General features: G+C 39.0%; 1 protein-coding gene across 1 annotated transcript in view; it reads left to right on the top strand.

Moving 5' to 3' along the window:
- Window positions 1–19722, top strand: part of RAPGEF5 (Rap guanine nucleotide exchange factor 5) — a 101047-nt gene that overhangs the window by 12124 nt on the left and 69201 nt on the right. The window contains exons 2-5 of the mRNA XM_053466112.1: window positions 15892–15942; window positions 16676–16782; window positions 17396–17517; window positions 18331–18499. Coding sequence (XP_053322087.1) covers window positions 15892–15942; window positions 16676–16782; window positions 17396–17517; window positions 18331–18499 — 449 coding nt within the window. The remainder of the gene's footprint in view (window positions 1–15891; window positions 15943–16675; window positions 16783–17395; window positions 17518–18330; window positions 18500–19722) is intronic.

The raw sequence follows: 19722 nt of genomic DNA, 5'->3' as shown, positions 1-19722 counted from the left end.
CTTTTTTCATACAGCATACATGCAATTGCTTTCCCACCCGTCTCTTTTTTTTTGTAGGTGATGAGTGTGGAGATAAGTGAGGTATGGAGGGGAGCAGTTGTGTTTGAGCAACCACCTCGGGTGAACAGCCTAGAGGGCTTGTTGTGGTCTTACCCCGTGGGTTGTGTCCCTGGGAAGCCCATATAGCATACACATGTGCAAGATATCAAGTACTAAAATATAAAGATTGCTGCACCTGAAATCACCCTACCGGCTGTATCAAGTTAACAAATATCTATCATCCTTGTTAGAAAAGAACTAAAAACAAGGTGTACTACAGATAATGATCCATAAAATGATTCCACAGAATATACAATATTAAATGTATACCATATAACATATATATATATATATATATATATATATGTATGTTAAATGGTAGATACTGTGAATCACTTATGAATCATTATCTGTTGCACACCTTGTCTTTGGTTCTTTTCAGATATCCAGGGTGGACTGCTCTGGGTTTGGTTCACTATGTGTTTACAGAATGTTTTTAAGTTTAAATACTGGGCTTCATGGCTCCTGGTCAAGAGTGACTTCCTAGGTGCTGAACTACAAAAATTGTGGCCATAATGTAATTTCATAGATATCATCCACGGGCACAAATAATGTTGTCTCTTTTTATAACCTCTGAGAGAATATATAACTAGCTGATATGGAACTACAGCATGTATGGGAGCTACTGGTTGCCTGGCATCTCTAGCGGATAATGTTATAATAGGATGATTGGTGTCAGTTGGCATAATATAAAATAAATTTCTGCTCAGTTTACAATCTACCCTTTAAAGTGCAATTTCACAAAATGCATATTTTTAAGCAGTGGTTTATCACTACTACACATACGCCAAGTGATGATTGCTGTCGCCAGATCGTTTCAGCAGGTGATATACTGGTTTCATTGTTGGTGCCATTCATGTGTAAGGTAATTATAAGGATTCATCACAATTGTAACACATTTTTTCCTATCTAGCATTTACACCTCTATAGTCTATAGGCGTTTTCGGGTGGTATAAAAAATATATATTTCAGTGGCTGATTTACAGAGCTCAGGGCTGTATGTATCTTTACTACCGCATTCAAAACTACTATTCCTGTGCTGCGTGGCAAATAACACTATTTGTTGTAACTATCTGATGTAACTCAGCGGAGGGTAAATGTAAAGAAAGATAATTTTAGTGAAAAGTTTCAGAACTTTTCACAAGTTGTCCAAATCAAAGAATGTATCAGTTGTCTGAGGGTCTGGATTTTGACATCTGTGATGAGTCCATCATGTTTCCAATAAGTATTTTGTCCTTTGTAGTAATTCTTATTGTGTCTATGGTATATAAATACCTCTAAGGGGAAATATTGCCACTAAATAGTGTTCCGTGTTATCAGGGGTATTTGTCTCATTAGACGTTGACATTACAGGTAATTTGTTGGAAAATGTCAAGGAATTCTTTAGACAAATGATCCATGACTTCTATGTAAGTCAATAAAAAAACAAATATAATTGCATATTATATACAGTATATATAATGGCTAAATCCATTTCGTATTTCTAAATGTATGTTATGCATTGAACCCCCCCAAAAGTGCTTCAAAGACACTAAAATGATGAAGTTATAGTATTATGTATTCTGTTACAAAAAATTTGATTTACAAAATGTATTGCTTGTGAAAGCGGCTTATATCAGGAGGGTTAAAGGTAAACGTGGGATAAAGGAAATGGAAAGCAACACCATAAAATAAAACAGCTTAGTGGATTATGTTAATGCCGACAAATTCATGATGACTGCTGATCTCCTGTAATGTTAGATAAATGTAATTCATTTTCTATGTAGCATCACTAATACAAAACTCAAAAGTGTATAGCTTTGAGTCTGTGACTTTTCATGGCACATCTCCTAGTATTTACTATACTTTATAGAGACGTCTCCACTTGCTCTAATAAATGTGACCATTTCGTAACAAGATGACTTTTAGAAACCTAATTCTTAGTACTGTTACTATGCCCAGTTTGCAGAGTGCCACCAAACACTAGCGCACTGGCCCGGAAATAACGGCTCACGTGAGACGCCAGGTCCGGGGCTTTACTAGATGCTCTTTTTTATGTTTGGAGTTTCCTTAAATTGAGCTCCTGAATGGAGTCCCATTTGGGAATATATTGCAGATTTGAAGCTTTGATGGATCTTTGGAGGTCCCAATGATCACAAAATCACAGAGCACCTCATATTTCAGACCCCAATATTGATACTGCACATATGAAGCCTCCACGGGCTTATGCATAGAGTCAGAACGCCAAATAGGTTGCTGGCAGATGCGTAAAACATTTGTTGGCTCCTGAAATTCAATTTTGTGTATGCAAAAGCAGCACTGAATTGTATAACTTACCTTTAGGAGAAGCTGCAGCTCCACTCCCTCACTGTGATCCTCCCCTTCCTGAGAACACTTGCAGGTACGGGAGCTGACGGTGAGTATATAATGTGGGGGCAAGTAGCCGAGGTGTTTGGCCAAACACATCTTGTGCAAGACTATGAGCTAGGGGATGCCGAGTCCCTCCTTGCATCTGCAAAGGGAATAACCACACAAAAATTTTAAGGGACCACTCAGCTATCGTATATTTCAAAGTGTACCAATTATATGTGAAGCGTGCTATTAAGCGCAAGCCAGAATTTCTATGAAACAGAGTATTTTTATTTATTGTAGAAAAGGCTTACACAAACCAGTGATAGCACATTTTTAGTGTTTGGTTTTATATGTGAATACGGTTCACTTTAAATAATGTGCGCATTCTTGTGTAAGTGACAATGCACAAATGGTAATTTGTACTAGAAGCCTCCGCCTGCACTTTTGGGCAAGTCGGTAACGAGGTGCTATAGTATAAACTCTCAGGAGATTAATGTCCTATTTTTATGGCTAAGTACGCTGTAGAGAGCCGATGACGGCGAAGCTTCATATTGCGAGATGTAAACACAATGACTCATCTAAGGCAATTCAGGATCCTTTGAATGAAATATAATATTGTATAGTGAGCGGCGGAGCTGGAGAATAACATCTTGAAAGACAGTGCTTATTGCTTAATCAAGAACATTTTTCACCATGAGAGTCATTTCCATCATTCTGTATTATGACTTATGATTGCTAAGCTCCTCAAATGCTCTGCAGACGTTGACTTTTTAAAAGAATGCAATTATTTCACCTTAAATACACATTAGTGTTACTTATATGAAAGTAATTGGCTACAGGGGTGTTTCTATGCCAATATTAGGTGTTTTTGCTTGGAATGGGGTTTTTCTTGCACAAAATCAGCAGTCAAATGTTCCATATACTAAATACCGTATTTGCTCGATTATAAGACGAGGTTTTTTTCAGAGCAAATGCTCTGAAAAATACCCCTCGTCTTCTAATCGGGGTCGTCTTCTAATCAGACCTCAAATAGAGGTCTGATTAGGAGACTAAGATCCAGATCCCCCGCACCGCTGCAGGGGACCTGGATCCTCCTGTCTCACCCCCCCATCATACACACACTTACCGGTGCTTCCTGATGTATTGCCGGGGCAGCGGGTTGACGTCTAAGCGATCCGCGTAGACAACGTCCGCTGCAGCCGGAAGGAGGTGTGGCTAGCAGCGGGGGTTGTCTGCGTCCGTCGCATAGACCTTCCCCGACTGTCAGAGATCAGAGTTCCCCGCACCGGTGCGGGGAACTCTGATCTCTGACAGCCGGGGAAAGTATACGCGACGGACGCATACAAACCCCCGCTGCTAGCCACACCTCCTTCCGGCTGCAGCAGAAGGCGACGTCAACCCGCTGCCCCGGCTGGAAGCACCGGTAAGAGAGGGGGGAGAGCGGGGGAAGGGGGGTGAGAGAGGGGGGAGAGAGAGAGAGAGAGAGTGTGTGTGTGTTAGTTAAATGGGGGTATAGGGTGTGTGTGTGTGTTAAATGGGGGCATAGGGCATTTCTGGAGTGGCGTTAAGGGGGCATTTAATAGAGCACTCTGCCTCCTGGAATGCCTTATACCTCCCTATATGCCACTCTGCCCCATAATATGCATTTTAACCCCCTAAATGCCAGAATGGGATATAGGGGTATAAGGCATTTCTGGAGGCAGAGTGGCACATAGGGGGTCAAAAGGCATACCATGGGGCACAGTGGCATATAGAGGGTTAAAAGGCATATCATGGGCCACAGTGCCATATTGGAGTGGCAAGCCTGGGGGCAGATGTGCGTAACTGGGGGACAGGTTGGAAAATACAAGAAATAAAAACAAAAAAAATCTTTTTCTCAATCATAGCTTTTATTAAAAAAAATAGTTTACATGAATTAACATTTACTGGTAAAACTTTTTTCCTTTGGGGTCGTCTTATATTCAGGCTTTTTCTTTTTTTCCTAAGTTAATATTCAGATTTTGGGGGGTCGTCTTATAATCGAGCAAATACGGTAATTACAACTATAATGTATAACGTACTGTCTGTTTTTTTCATCAAGTGAAGGGAGCTGTACTTTTATTTTGAACCTTTCATTTCACCTTTAAGTCATTCCAGAGCTGAGATTCGATGGGATCCGGTCTCTGTTAAGAATGCTCATACTTATAGCTCATTGGGGGACTTTGCATGGTCCAGATCTTCTTATTACATAACCATATTACATGCCATTTTAACAGAGCTTCCTGTCATCACAATCATGTGGGGAGTGCTATTAAATTAACCGAAAGCAATAAACCATCATAATGTGCTTGTGCCATAAGCACATCAATTAATGTCATGGGCTGTGCTCATGCTCAGACATTGAACGCTCATGAATTAACTCTTAGCAGTTGTCTGTTGGCAATGAAACCTCAAGAAGACAGATTCAGCACAAGCTTAATGGGGAAACGCAATTTGTTTTGAAATCACAAAGACATCGACGTTATACACTGAAAACGAGGAGGCAGCTGACTTTCCTTTTGTTCGTACCTGTCCACTTTACACGTCGCTTGTCAGAAAATTGGACCGGATAGGACTGTAACAAATTACAATAGTAAGACAAGTCAGGAGGAAGATAAAAAAAACCTTCGGAATCTTGCATATAACGTTGGTACCTTTCACGTGCAAGCGGTGCCATCTGTCATTGAGTGGCAGTAAATGGATACGCACCTTCTCGCTTTATCTGTGTTTTGCCATCTGGTAGTTTTAGGTAATCTGATAGAAGGAGGTTTTGTATAGATTTTGAAAGCCAGCTGTTAATCCAGATGTGTGATGTTTATTAGACGCACCTGTGATTGTTAATTTGTGGCATTGCCTATTTCTTGTGTAGAGGAGCGCGCGGCTAGCCTGTAGAGGAGCGCGCGGCTAGCCGTGTAGAGGAGCGCGCGGGTAGCCGTGTAGAGGAGTGCGCGGGTAGCTGTGTAGAAGAGCGCATATGGCAGAGAGAGTTTGGTGTGTTTTATTGGGGAAAACACAGAAGAAAGACGCAGAGACTTTTGGGACCTCAGAACTCTCTTCTTCAGATGGAAAGAATCATAATTTGCTTAACAAAAGTGTAGTTGATGCTTTGTCTGTGGAATAGCACCTTCAGTTTCGCGAGTATGAATTTTGAGGTATGTGATGACACTCAGGACATTATATGAAAATTACAACCCAATTTCACGTAATCAAAGTCTCTAACTATACCAAGCGGAATGTTAGTATTAATGGTGTTAACAGACACTCGATAAAAATATGAATTGTGCATGACACTATTACCGGTAAATCATGTGTTCTGTCCCTCCAGGCAAGACTTGGATCAATGTAAGGATGAAGCACTGCGTACATTGTGGAGCTATGCTATATAAATTAAATATAATAACATTTTATTGGATGATTCAGCACTGTTCAGTTTGGTTTACTAGTGTTTTCCCTACATAAGTAAAGTTTAAGGATTATGTCTTTAAAAGGGTCACTGGACCTTAAAAATAAAGAATAATCAAAAGCTTTATCCTGGACAGGTTTATACAGAAATGTTATTTACATTCCATATTTTATTTCGTCTGGCAAACTATGCAAATCATTTGATGAACCATTTTTCAGTCTACATGCCCTGAGTTGCCAAAAGTCCCCTGCTGCCCCACCAATGGAGAATGCTTGATCCAGCCAATCCCGTTGAAGTAAATGGGAGACTTTTCTGTGAATGCCTGAAACAGTGATAGTCATCTGGGGTTCTGCATGGCTGAAAGCAACTCGTGGCAAATATAGATTCACCAAGTGAAGTTCAGCTCTCACTAGTGGAGCTCACTGGAGATTAGGGGTCTTAACATTGTCTTCATTGTGCGTTATAAAGGACCGGCACTGGCACATTTCCTATACAAACTTAATCTTTGGTAAATAAACCCCTAAGGTTTGGCATTATGGGGGCTAAAGTTCTAGACTTCACAAATAGGCTGAGTAATTTTGCCGGTGACGGCAAGTAGTTAGCCTATAGTGCCCTAAATTCATAAAGGTAAGGAAGAGATTTTATGGATCATGTGCCAGGCTTGCTTATTATAATTCACCTTTCCATTTTTACGCTACCTGTTGCAAAATCCTTGATGAATGCTTCCTACCTTTATGTTGTATCAGTGAATCAGCGCTTGTAACTGCTGCTTTAATAGTTAATGCCTCGTGTTTACATGTCTGATATTTCAAGGAAATGATCACGTCATCTAAAAACTGTTGATGTTCAGCTAATCTGTATTGAAAAAAGTACAACATGTCTACAAACAATGACAACATTAATACTCATAACCAATGTAGTAACATACAGACCATTTAGTAACAGTCTGCTCACAGCAACTAAAAGTGCGTCTTATGTCGACAGATAACAAAGGTTAAAGAAAAATACTATTTGTATTTAGGAATAAAAATCTTCAGCAGACATTTATGAACTCAGCCATGGTTTTGAATCTGCTTAGCCTCGAGGAATGATCAGTTACCAAATTAGGTGGGATTTGGAAGGATCGTCTAGAAGATACAGTACATGATGTCCTGTGTGTATGTATATATATAAACGTGTAAGAATGATTGTTTAGAATTCAGAGAATTGCACCATAGCCGCTGTTATCACACATGCTTAGTGTTAATGATGTTGGAAATGGCAGATGCAATAAGGTTAAGACACTTATAAGGTTACTGAGAACTTAATTTTGAACTGCCTTAAACTTTTTTCAACTGCAGATGTGTTTCAGTATGTTTTTAATGCTCTAAAAAGCTCTACAACATGGTAATGTAGCAAGCCATGCCATGCATCTCTCTTTAGAACAACTAGCCCTTAGGTGGCAGGTTCCTTTACCTTGAAACTAGTAAGGAGGCGGAATTGCCCTCTATAGATGACGCAGCCCTGGCCACCAAAACCTCTAGACTTCAGATCATTAATGGATTGAACTCGCCAACCAATCTCACGTGAAAATGTCCTATATGCACGGTTGCCTTAAATATATATTGATAACATTCCTTAAGGGTAAGATTTACTATTTTACCAGTGTTTGAAATATATACATTATGTCTGTGTATATATATATATATATATATATATATATATATATATATATATATATATATATATATATTATATATATGACAAATGGGTGTTTAATTGCAAGAATTTTATCAATGTGATACTGCTGCAATTAAACATCCATTTATAAAATGATGTAGATACCAAATTCCTCTTTCCCTAGTCTGGTACTATCAGCAAAGGATTGAACATTTCATTTTATTATACTTTTAAGTGATTAAATCTGCATCATAAACAGAAGCTAAGCTAAATCATTTGCAAATGGAGCTACTATGCAAACATCTTTTTCTATATCCATGCACTATATATTTGAGTAAAGAAATACATTAACATCCTGTTTGAAAACCACACATTTTTATTTATTTGATGTTCTGACTTGCGTTATTTGAATACTATATTTGGGTGGAAATTGATTTCCTGATGATTCTGATGCTATTTTGGGGAAAAAATGAGGGAAAACTAAAATCAAACCTTTGGTAAGACCTGAACAGAGGGAGCAGACACTTGAAGCACATATCATCTGGCATGTGTTGCTCTGTCATCCTGCTAAGTCCTGTCTGAACTTATTAAACACGCTTTTGAAATTTCTTGTAAAAAAAACCCTTTTCATGGCTCTGTGTTCAGCTGTGCAGAATAACGTATTACTCAGATCCTTCGCCCCTAGCACTGTGTCTGGCCACAAAGCACACGTCACTTTGAATAAATACACGGAGAACATTGTCAGAAGTATGGATCTATCACAATAAGAATCACTATGCAGTCCAATATAAAAAAAAAATCACATTTATTGTCATTTATTTCATGTTGGAGTAAAGTGAGATGAATGAGAATCCGACAAGGAAAAGCAAGCACACGACTGATTAGGAGAAAGTTGGGCAACTGTGACATTGGTGGGAGGGAGAAGGACATGGCATGGGTTGTACAGGTAAAGGAAAGTCTGACGAAATCTGCCGCAGACACAAAAGTCAGCGGTGTAAAGGGGCATTTGTTATCTAATGACAAGTAATAACATGAGCTACACTGAAGGTATAGAGATTGACATGGGGGAGGGGAGTTGAAAAGGGCTTGTATTGTAATGTAGTGCAGAGCAGGTCTAGCAGCCTGTCTATTTTGGGACAAAGGGAGGGCTGCAAACGCAGGGGCAAGACCAGCCAGGTAACCCAGCGATAACGCAGCTCAGAACGCATTTGGTAAGCAAGGTACTCCACGTGCCCTACCGACTATATGTGAAATTGCAAGTGAAACACAGAACAACGCTTTAGGTAGAAGCCCCAAATCAATAAATCTGATTAACCCAAGGGTGCAGTTGACCCCCTGTCCTCTTGTTTGGAACTCCGATGACCTTTGCATAGTCCGAGTCGGAGAAATTGAGTTTTTTTTTCAAATGATAAATTGTTTTAGCTTACTGGTAATATTCTGGTGAATATTGTCTATGTTTAGGATTTGTAATCAAAGTGTATTCTAAGGACTAACTAGCTTAAGGACCAATTGGCACGATGAGCAGGAATGAATATAATTCATGCTTTGTTTGCAGGAAGCTCGGTGGGCATGTTTCTTTCATTATTGCCTAAGGCTAAAACGAACATTCATCCCGATTAGCTGCATATCACAGGTGCTTCTCTGTTGTCCCTATGATTTCTACTATTCAGGCCTTTTGTTTTTCTGTGAGCATCAGTTTGCTTGGAAATCTAGGCACGCAAAGTTTCTTTAAGACAAAAAAATGCTCCATTGGGATATTTGATTCCAAAAAAGTCGGTGGTAATTACGCGTGATGTGGAATAGACTTAAGTTATGCAGCATCTGTTGATTTTACTGATCAAGTTCATTTTCAGAACAAGCCAAATGAGGCATGATTCAAAACATTTAAGCAGCTGCTAAAATGCTGCCAACCAGTAACTGAGGGCACAAGCTGCAAATAAGTGAGAGTTGGACGATAAACTTCATGAGTTGGCACTTCCAAGACATCTTACAAATGTCACTGGATTATTCTACAGATCTGGGGTTCTCAAAATCTACAATGTGTGTTTCATCTGCAGTTTGCGGGACCTACCAACGCATTAGAAATCAATAACAAACTAGTGGAAACGTGTCTAGTATGGTTGAAGAAATGTCATCGTAATCCTAAATAAGTAGTCCTTTTTTGGTAAGACAGGTTCTGGTTTAAAACCTTGGATGAACCCTCGGATAACAAGATATTACCCGAGAGAGCAATATCTTGGGACTCTCCCTAGGAAATTATTTGGCAGGGATCATCATTCAACAAAACTCTGAATTAGAGTGTTGGATCATTCACCTAAATTTTAACTCACTGAATTTACTATTAGGAAAAAGAAGTCTTGGCGAGTTTCCTCTGTAAAAATGACTTGAACCTGCGTACTGCATACTTTAATATGTGAAGTGGCTTCCTTCAGGCTCTCTCATATTTAACAATGCATTAAGCAGGACTAAGCCAGCCATCGTAACAGAAAAGCTTACAGGGTTTGGCTTTTATAATGCATCGTTAAGCCAGTGAGCCCATTTTAAACTATGCACTTCTCACCTACAAATGTGCTTTTTTCCCTAAATAGGTACATCATAGTTCATCCTTTTGGGAATTGTTGCCTAGTTTAGAACGCAGAAAAAGCAAATCCATTGCCCTTCACGTGATTGGCTGAAATTTAACTTGCAAGTATACAAGCAGACCTACCATCGATTTCACTTAACAAGTACAAAAAATGTGGATTAGAAAGTTCCTTAGCCCCTGTGCCTTATGTTGCCCACCCTGCTTTAGATTTGTAAATAAGGGTAATTGTTATGGCGGCAATTTTATTGATTGTGGAGAAATGTTCATCTCTCCAAGAGTACCCCCTTGCCATTGTCACACTTTTAACAAGAATACTATTTGATCTGTGTATGGTGTTTGGTAGGAAAGACAATCTTGAATTTTTTTTATAAATAAGAAAAAAAATGTTTATCAGTCTGATGAATTTGCTATCAGATATCAAATATCCTTGTAAGATATGTAAATATATATCTATATATGTTATACACATATACACTAAAAAATAAACAGACCAGGTTTGTGTACTTTTCTGCCTGATTTATAGGCTGACAGCTGGTGTAGCAAAGTGGGACCTTTCCTTTTCTTTCCAAAGCCTTTGTTATCCCAGGGCTGTGGAACCTGAGACTGTTTGACTTCTAATCCCACCTGCACGGCAAGCTTTTTATGCGACCTTGAGCTAATTAATCAACCTCCTGTTGCTTTTCCTTTAAATCTGTCGTGCTTTGTGTTCCCTTTCCTCTTTCTTTTACTTAATAGGCAGAATGATGGCATATGGATAGTGCACTGGTTAAGGGAGGTGACCTCTAATGTCTCAGATTCTTTCCTTGGATTGTTGGCGTGGGCTAAGGTTTCCAGGGCTAAACTGAAATGACCCGAAGATCATCAGTGTCTTACGTCTGGGGTTGGGTGGGCGTATGGGATTAAAATGTGCAGGGATAATGGTATCTAAACTTTACTAGCGTTACTATCATACGTAATTATTATATTAATAGTATTTATATTGGACAGGCTACTGTAGGATCACAGTGCTACCTTCATTTAGTTACTGTGTGTTGTTTTCTATAGAATGCAAGGTGTTTGATCAGAGTTTTTTTGTCCAATAATGCCACCAAGTACAATAAAATGTACCTGCCTGCTATACAGTGCTGTCGAATGTCCTGTCATTAGAGCACAATGGCTGCAGTGAACCAAATACTTAAAGGTGCCGTTCCACTTAGACAATTAGTTAACTGACTTTTTAGTATGTTAAGTAATTTAACCTCGGCAGATGTGTCGTTTTACACTTTTACCTGAAGACTTAAAGACTATGAGCAATGCAAAAACACCTATGAAGCCTTTTCAGTTTCTAAGCTAACAACCTATCACTGCCTGCTTCTCCGTCACATGACAGGTATGGTTTCCAGACCAAAAGAATAAGCCACATCCCACTTCATTAAATAATTTTTTCTGGGAAGGGTTTTGGCATTGAACAGTACTATTATATTTTAAGTTCTGCTTACAATTACAACATTTTTAAAATTCAGGAGTATGTGGAAAAGCACATTTAAGTGAGGTCTATGCTTTGGGCCTTTTGGTGGTATACGTCTGTTCTTTGGATGTGTTATTTTGCATGTGAATTATTTTATATGGAATTGGGCTTTGGGGCAGCCTGATTTCATAGGATTGTATCACTGTACTGAATCTGTATTGCATCATATGATACTCATATGTGACATTATAACAGCCTAACAAAAAGAGTGTCAGACAATATCTGTACTCTGTTAAGGTCCATATACATATAGACACACTGTTTGTATGTAATTTTACATATGTGTGTATCAGCCCACAAACATGACAAACAACTCATGGTGTTCCTTTAACAAATGTATGGGGGAGGGGAGGCTGCAGAATCCCCTATATGCAGGGCTCTCTCCACCTAATGTATCGGTTTGAATATATGTATTGTATGAAGCGCTGCGGACATTTTTGGCGCTTTATAAATGAAGGATAATAATAATAATTTGCCCCTTCCCTCTGCTATTTTGTGCGCAGGAGATGCGTTCAGCCGAACACAATCCCCCCATGTGATATACATTCCACCCATGTGATATACATTCCCCCATCCAGCTCTAGCAAAGAACTCTGCGATTCCTCTCCGGATTCCTGTATGCTTGAGAATGCACTGTGCGTTCTTCAAGGACATCAAACTGTCCCTTTATTAACTATATTCAAAGATACTATACCTTATGAATAATTTGTCTCCCCCGAGCTGCCGCAGACTGCATCCTTACTGTAAAGGCCGTACGCTATTGGCTGCTGCGCCATCCTGGCGACCATACACCCAATAGCAACATCAGGGAGATTTGCCTATAGAAGTAGGTGATGTATGTAATCCCATCCTTAAAATGATTTGTGACCCTTTTGTGTTAATGTCTTTGATGTTTACTACCCTTTCATTCTTCGAACACAGTCGTCAAAACAACGCCATTTCATATAATTGTACACCTATAAAAAACACCATATCACTTTTGAATATTTTGAGGATACATTCGTTCTTTGCTGATTTTGCAACTAACCGGTGGTATTTAACCAGGGCCCTCCTTACATTTTGTTTCTGTAAATCCAAATTGTTATGATTTGATGGCGCTATATAACACAATAAATCATTTTAGGCCAAGAAGCTTTAATAATGGTTAATCTTACTTTTAGTTCCACAAAGCTAAAACGATGAAATCCGTCGAGCCTCTGTTATAAACATTGCTGTTCATGTGGAATGAATGCCGTGGAATAAAGCTTCTTCAACTGCTAACCTATTTGGGTGGAATGCAATTCCGATGTAACCCTTTGAGTACCAACGAATTGAGTTACACGCTCACATCCACATATATGGCTAGAGCATGTGCATTGTAATGCATCACTCTTCCACCTGGCGCTGCGCTAGTTAAACTCATTTCTTACTAGAACACATAAAAACACTGGATGGCCAGATATGTGTCTGTACAATGTTAGTGCATTGTTAAATATGTATGTATTAGAGAGCATGGCGTTGTCATGGAAACCTCAGCTTCCTGACACCATCAGTTGATGCTGCGCAGTTTGTGAGACACTTAATACGGCTAAAGAAATGATACAATGTATTTGATGTTTAAAATGTATCTCAAATCAGCCTACTACAATTACTAATATAGAAAAGAATATATATATATATATATACCGTATATATATATATAAAAGGGGTGGTAGAAGCATTATTAAACACTCATCCACATCTACCAGACAAGCCAGAAGGCTTGTTTCCCCCCTGAAATATATATATATATATATATATATATATATATATATATATGTAATTTGGTATAGGGTGACATGTCATCTCAGTGTCTTATATCATCATGTTTCTGTTTTTCTGGATTTATATCAGCTGTAGATGTAGGTTCTTCGTGCTGTCTTGTTAGGCTGCCTTTTAACCGCTTGTCGCTGCGATAGAGCTGTTAGATTCTAAAGTAGAGCTTCATTAGAAATAACCCAATGGGGGGGTAAGGGTCCCCCATAACTACGACACTTATTACGAATACAGAGCAGCTAATTGAGCTGTCAGTTGCAGAGTCGCAGTAAAAGTAGAGTTTGTCATCTAACCAAAGATTGAGAATCAACTTTAAAAGATCTTTAAACCTTTACAACGTACTAAACATTTATTTTCCTGTTACAAACTTATGAGAGGATTATATACATAGCTGCAATCTAGTAAAGTATTTTTTGATATATGAGGATAATACCTTTCTAGCAGAAGTGTTAGAGATTAATACAATTTAGAAACAAATCTAAACATGCTTGAAGCCATTTTTCCTTCCATCGTTAAGACTGAGTATCTTTTTACAATCTCGTTGGTGAATTACAAATTATGAAATCTACATGATGAAATATTAATGTTAATTTTATGAAGAATCTCATCTTATTTAGAAGACATTGACATATTGTGCCAGGGCATTCTTGTTCATCCCATTGTACATCACTGCAGAATATGTAGGCTCTATATAGATCAATAAATCTGAATAATAATAATAATGATCAGCTGTCTCCTAGCATTACATTTAACGAGGGGCAAAGTGTTTGGCTGTTCCTCTGTTGTGATTTAATTTCCATTTGGGAAGAGTTTGTAGCTGAAAATCACAAGCAGAATAATCATTTTAGCGGCACGGCGCTTCCCTCGGTGGCATGCTGAGACAATAATGTGGCTTTACGCTGTGAATTGCAGTCTTTCCAACATAACAGAAGGTGCTGGGAGGCAAGGATTAGATAAATGTGAATATTTTAAAGGTTTTGCATGACTTGGTACTGAAAAAGAAAGGCTGATGATATTCTGGAATTCTCATTTAAATAACGTTTCTGAAGAGATGCGATAATTGTGTTTGTGTAAGTCGTGTAGTGTATACGGCACTAGGGTTCCTTTCTGGGGAACGCAGTGTATGATGAAGCCTCCGTGTACTTCTACCTTAATCTGCACATTAATCTTTACAGAATTTCTCGCGGAGAAATGACTTTGCACAGACTAAGTTAAAATGTTTTTTTTTCTGTCTTGCTTTTAAAAAAAAATCCTTTTAAAATTCTTTTCAGATTCCAGTCTGACTTTTATATGAATAAGGTGGGGTAATCCTATAATTTTAAAATGCTAACCACACCTGCTCCATGGCAATTAATGTCTTTTTTTTATTTGGCGGTAGCTCATAATCCATGTCATTTGGGCACATGGCCGATAACATTTTTTTTACATAGTTATCTGGTTCATAGTATTGTTTTGGTATTTGGAGCCAAAAACAAGAACTGTAGATTTGTACTCTATAGTATTGTTATTTTTTCCTTAAAGAACAAAAAAAATGCTTACATGCTACATAGTCCCAATGTGTGTTAAGAAACCTTATTTGATGGAGAGGTGCCCTGTTAGTTGAATTTTTTTTGCAACTTTTGCCCAATTAACGCATAAAATTTGTCTGCATGATGCAAAATAGAAGAACCGAATGATCAAAATGGGGACCAATCGGAAACGTATAATTCAGGTGCCGTTACTCTCCTAAAAAAGCATTGAAAGTCTAAACCCTTTTACAAAGTAATGCCTTAATTAAGTAAAATTTAGCTTCTTTCATATTTTTTTCCGGGAACACTTAAAGGGACATCAGACAACCTTTTAAACAAATAATGCATATTAAAAGTACTTAAAAAACAAACAAAAAAACTTTTCATGTGAGCTGCCTGTTATCTACCGCGGGGTACCATGTGTTACACTCGGGGTAACATGCGTTACGTGTCCCCTCTTGGCGCCTCGCTTAGCGGGGGGCACCTGGATGTCGTGGACATGCTGCTCCTTTTAACATTAATGCTGCTCTGTGGTTTAAGGGTCCGCAATGGCCACCCTCACTTAAAAGGCAAAGTGCGTTTCAGAATCCATCATTCCTTGTGGTCAGATAATAGCATATTTTATATTTGTGAACCTGCAGAAACAAAAACGAAACGGACCTGCAAGATCGCCTGTATATTGGTGAAAAAATGTTTGATTTGAGGATTTTTGTTGTAGACGTTCATTTAAAGGCAGTCCGTTCCGTTGTTCACGTTATACTCGCCCAACCGTAGGTATAAACATTTTCATATAACGCCTTAAAAAGAAATCATGCAAAATGGAGCAGAATCGCACGATTCTCTTGTGTAAAGCCCCACACTACACACGATTGGATTTAGACAAATGCGTTAAGTGCGCACAAGATGATCATCCAGACATGAAGTGTGAACAGAATTTTCATGGAAAATGATGACAATAAAAGTAATTCTTCTTTTTTCTTTCTTTTAGAGCGCACCAGAAAGAATTTCAACTCTCTATGGTGATAATCCGCCCCCCAAGGTAATTTTTATTTGTATAGAATGTAGATGAGTGAAAAAGGTCAAATAAGTTGAAAATGTATTAATGTTTTAACCCTATGAGCTTCCATAAAGGAAATGTAATGGTATGTAAGGGGAGACCTCACAAATGTTTAGGAATAACTTTTTGGACCCACTATGGACCCAAAACCATCTGTTCCTCTTTCCTCTTTCAAAGTGTATTTTCTAGGAGCTCAGAATGCTTTCTACAGTCCTGAAAAGTCGCGTTAATGTGCATGAAACCGCAGAAAAATGTGTCAGTAAACGAAATTATGTATTTTAGTTCCTATAAATCTCACAGTCATAGTTAATATTTAGCTATTGATACGTGGAATAGTGAGATTTGCCCTTCTCAGGCCTCTAACCCAACCCAGAAAACCAAAGTATACCCCTTTGGCTATTCGAAATGTTAGGAGGTATAATTTAATGAGCTTAACGCTGATCAGGAGATAAAGAGCTAAATGAACATGCCGTGTACTGTATTTGCTCGTACAATCATAGTGTTTATTTCAAGAGGAGGTGATTGCACACGGGCATATATGTAAAAATAGTCATCTTAGAGTTTGACCCACAATCTCTATCCTGACAATCTATACAAGGGCTTTAATGAAGAAAGAATAGGACGTTACTAATATTGATATCATATCATTTTTATAATTAAAATCCAGAGATTGACAATGCAACCAAGAAACAACGCAAATGTTTTGTCTTTTTAGTTGTGCGGAGAGAGCGTTGCGTGCGCTGGGAGAGCATTACGGAACGCGCTGAGAAGTCAAGCACCGGATCTAATTCGGGATCGCATGTACCTCACCTGTATCTGCAGGTAAGCGTAAATCCATTGCATGAAAGGAGTGAATATGTCAAAGTAGTCACACTGGTTTATACTTAAGTAGAAAACATTTCGGGTTCCTGATTGATTCCTAAAGACCTGTATTTAGTTACACCTACCAGTCATAATTAACCTAATTGCTAATTCATGCTGAATCTGGCCAGTTTTTGACCCGAGCCTTATTAGTAGCCCCAATTATTCTGAACAACCTACAGGAATGAATACGTTTGTAAATGTGATCACATTCACTCTTTCTGGCTTCGGGTTCTCAACAGGGCCTTTTACTGAACAAGTCTTGTCTTGGGGTTTTTCTGGTTTACAGTCTTTACTGTGTTTTCTCAAACATCCCCCCCGTAGCCTTTTGTAGATTAAAGAAAAATGGGTTATTTCATATAACAGACCATTTACCAATTACAGTTCCATGTCTCTTATTTTCTTGGACAATTAGTATCCACATATGCTTTTTTTCTGTGTTCTATATTGTAATGGGGGGGTTTACAATGGAGATTTTTTATTTTCTTTTATTTTAAGCTTCTTTTTTCCGTTGTGTTCTTCCCCCATATGAGTATATAACATCTTGCCTTTTTCTTGCCCCTCGGCTCTACAGGAAATGTTGTGTGGGGTCTGAGCTGGTAGACTGGCTGTTGCAACATTGCCCGTTTGTGCAGTGCCGGTATACGGCGGCTGGGATCTGGCAGACGTTGATGAAACTGGGGATTTTGATTTCAGGTTTGTTCGTCCTCCTCACCCATGTGAACGAGAAGTGGAAAATTTAGGCTTAAAGTGCTAGAGGAAGAGCATTGCTCAGCAATTTGCTGCACAGCATTCTGTAAAAGAAGTTTGCTGAACGGATAATGGCTTTTTAGTGGCGCCTAATAGCTCTAGATGCTTTTTACAAATGCAGTACCGTTACGGGCGGTTATGGTTAAATATCACAATTCTTGATTTCATAAAAATTCCAAACAAATTCCAAACGTGCTGAAGCTCACACTTAGCGTAGAATGAACACCCCTGCGTGCTGACTGTATACACAGGTACGGGATAAATCATAATAGTTGTTATTTCCCAAATTCCTTGACTAATCCTCCGCAGAGTTTGTCTGTACTCAGGAATATTTCTCAATCCAGATAGCCTCCCATAGTCGCTTCATGTGGTAGTCCATTTCCCGTTGGTCCAAGGTTGAGGAAGTACAGAAGCTGCGCATTGATGTATTGATGGATTTATTAAGTTTACATTTTCTATCAGGATATAAATGTCTGTTTAATGTTTAAACAATTTCATAGCACGGATTTTACCAAATCATTTGCTTGGAGGCCCCACTGCCCTAGTTTTGTTGATCCTGGTTTCCCCGAAACGCTGTTTATTCTCCTCCCCGTACAGCCGAGTACGTGCGCGGGGAGTACCGTACCTTCTCAGACTCTCCTGACCGGTTAGGGAGGCAGAGGTGCCCAATTGACAAATTATTATTGTTTTATACATCCCCATCACTTTCTTCAGCGCTGTACAATGGGTGTTACTTCATTTTTTTGCCTTCTGTTACAGTGGACAAGCAGCTAAGTTTCCAGGACGCGTACGTTTTCTATCAGTTCTCATCTTCTGAGTGCACTGAGACGGCGTGTGAGTTTGGGAGAGACAAAGCCTGGCTGATGGGTGTCCATCTTTTAAAGCAACTTGCTCCCCTTGCTCCTTTAACATCGAACATATGTGACATGTAAGTAAAGCCTCTACATACCAAATAAGAAGGCAGTATCTAGTGCTGGAGGTATGCTGCTCACAGACGGCAGCGGGACTGCTCACTGACGGCAGCTGGACAGCCCATCTAAGTCGGCATGGGGGGCTCTGGGTAGCATGAGCCAGGTAGGAACAATGAGAGTGTTGGAGTATGAACCCCTATTCATGCACACAGATGGCAGCGCATTCTTTACTGAGAAAAAATCCACTTAATTCAGTGAAAGAATTCACTTTAATAAAGTACAGGTCAAACACAAATGCAACAGTAAAAAAAAAAACAGGATCATTTCATCTGGTTAAATATGTCCTACCGAATCTGCTGACCAACCTAACCTCGTTCCTGCTGTTGGATTCTCAAAGCTTTTTCAGAAATGGTTCTTTAGATTTTTAAGATTTTGCATTATTCATAGTTTTTGCAGAGAACAAAAGGTTTTCGTCATAGAAACTGAAAACGCCTCTAAAAACCTTTTGTTTTTTATGCAATGAAACCTTCAGCTGAAAGAATAACCTGACAGATTTATGAAGGCTCATTTACATAGTAGAATTTTTTTGTGTAAGTGGGACAGCAACTTTACGCATTGCAAATTCAGCTGAAGGCTACGTATCATGTTTGGTGCTGTCTGAGAAGAAAACCTAAACATTTCAGAGTAATTATTGAGATAACTGTAAAGGATAACGCCGAATTCATAACTTGCTGATTTTGTTGCTTGGCAAGCAGCGATTCTCTAAACATCCTTAGAAAACTGGAACCCTTCTCTAAGCCGTTTGTATGCTATCAATCACAAACGGGATGGAATAAAATCTGTGTGCCTGCTTCTGTTTACTATACATTCATTTGTTAACACACAGAGGAGGGCAATCCATTGCGGTACCTTGCTGGACTCGTCTTTGCTTTGAGAACACTACTTGTTGGTTTGTGCAGAGTTAGTTATGTTGTATTCAGACTCAGGGGTCAGTACTTGTGAGGCGGGGGCCTGGATTCCCGTCTAGCAGGATTCTGCATTACTACATCTAGCGAGAGTCATGCGGTGTCCAGATTGTATGCGCCTCGTCTCGTGTTTGTTGTTAAGCATTGGTATCTTTAAAATCTGCAAGTGTTTGTTTGTTGTGTACACATTACAAATAGCCAATTTCAATGAAATGTTGCCACGGCGGGTAACATGGTTGTGTGAATGCTGTTTGCCCCGGCGTGCTTACACTTTG

The sequence above is a fragment of the Spea bombifrons genome, chromosome 5 (genome assembly GCF_027358695.1).
Source record: "Spea bombifrons isolate aSpeBom1 chromosome 5, aSpeBom1.2.pri, whole genome shotgun sequence".
Lineage (NCBI taxonomy): Eukaryota > Metazoa > Chordata > Amphibia > Anura > Pelobatidae > Spea > Spea bombifrons.
The sequence above is the reverse complement of the archived record's forward strand: the minus strand, read 5'-3'. Positions and strand labels throughout refer to the sequence as shown.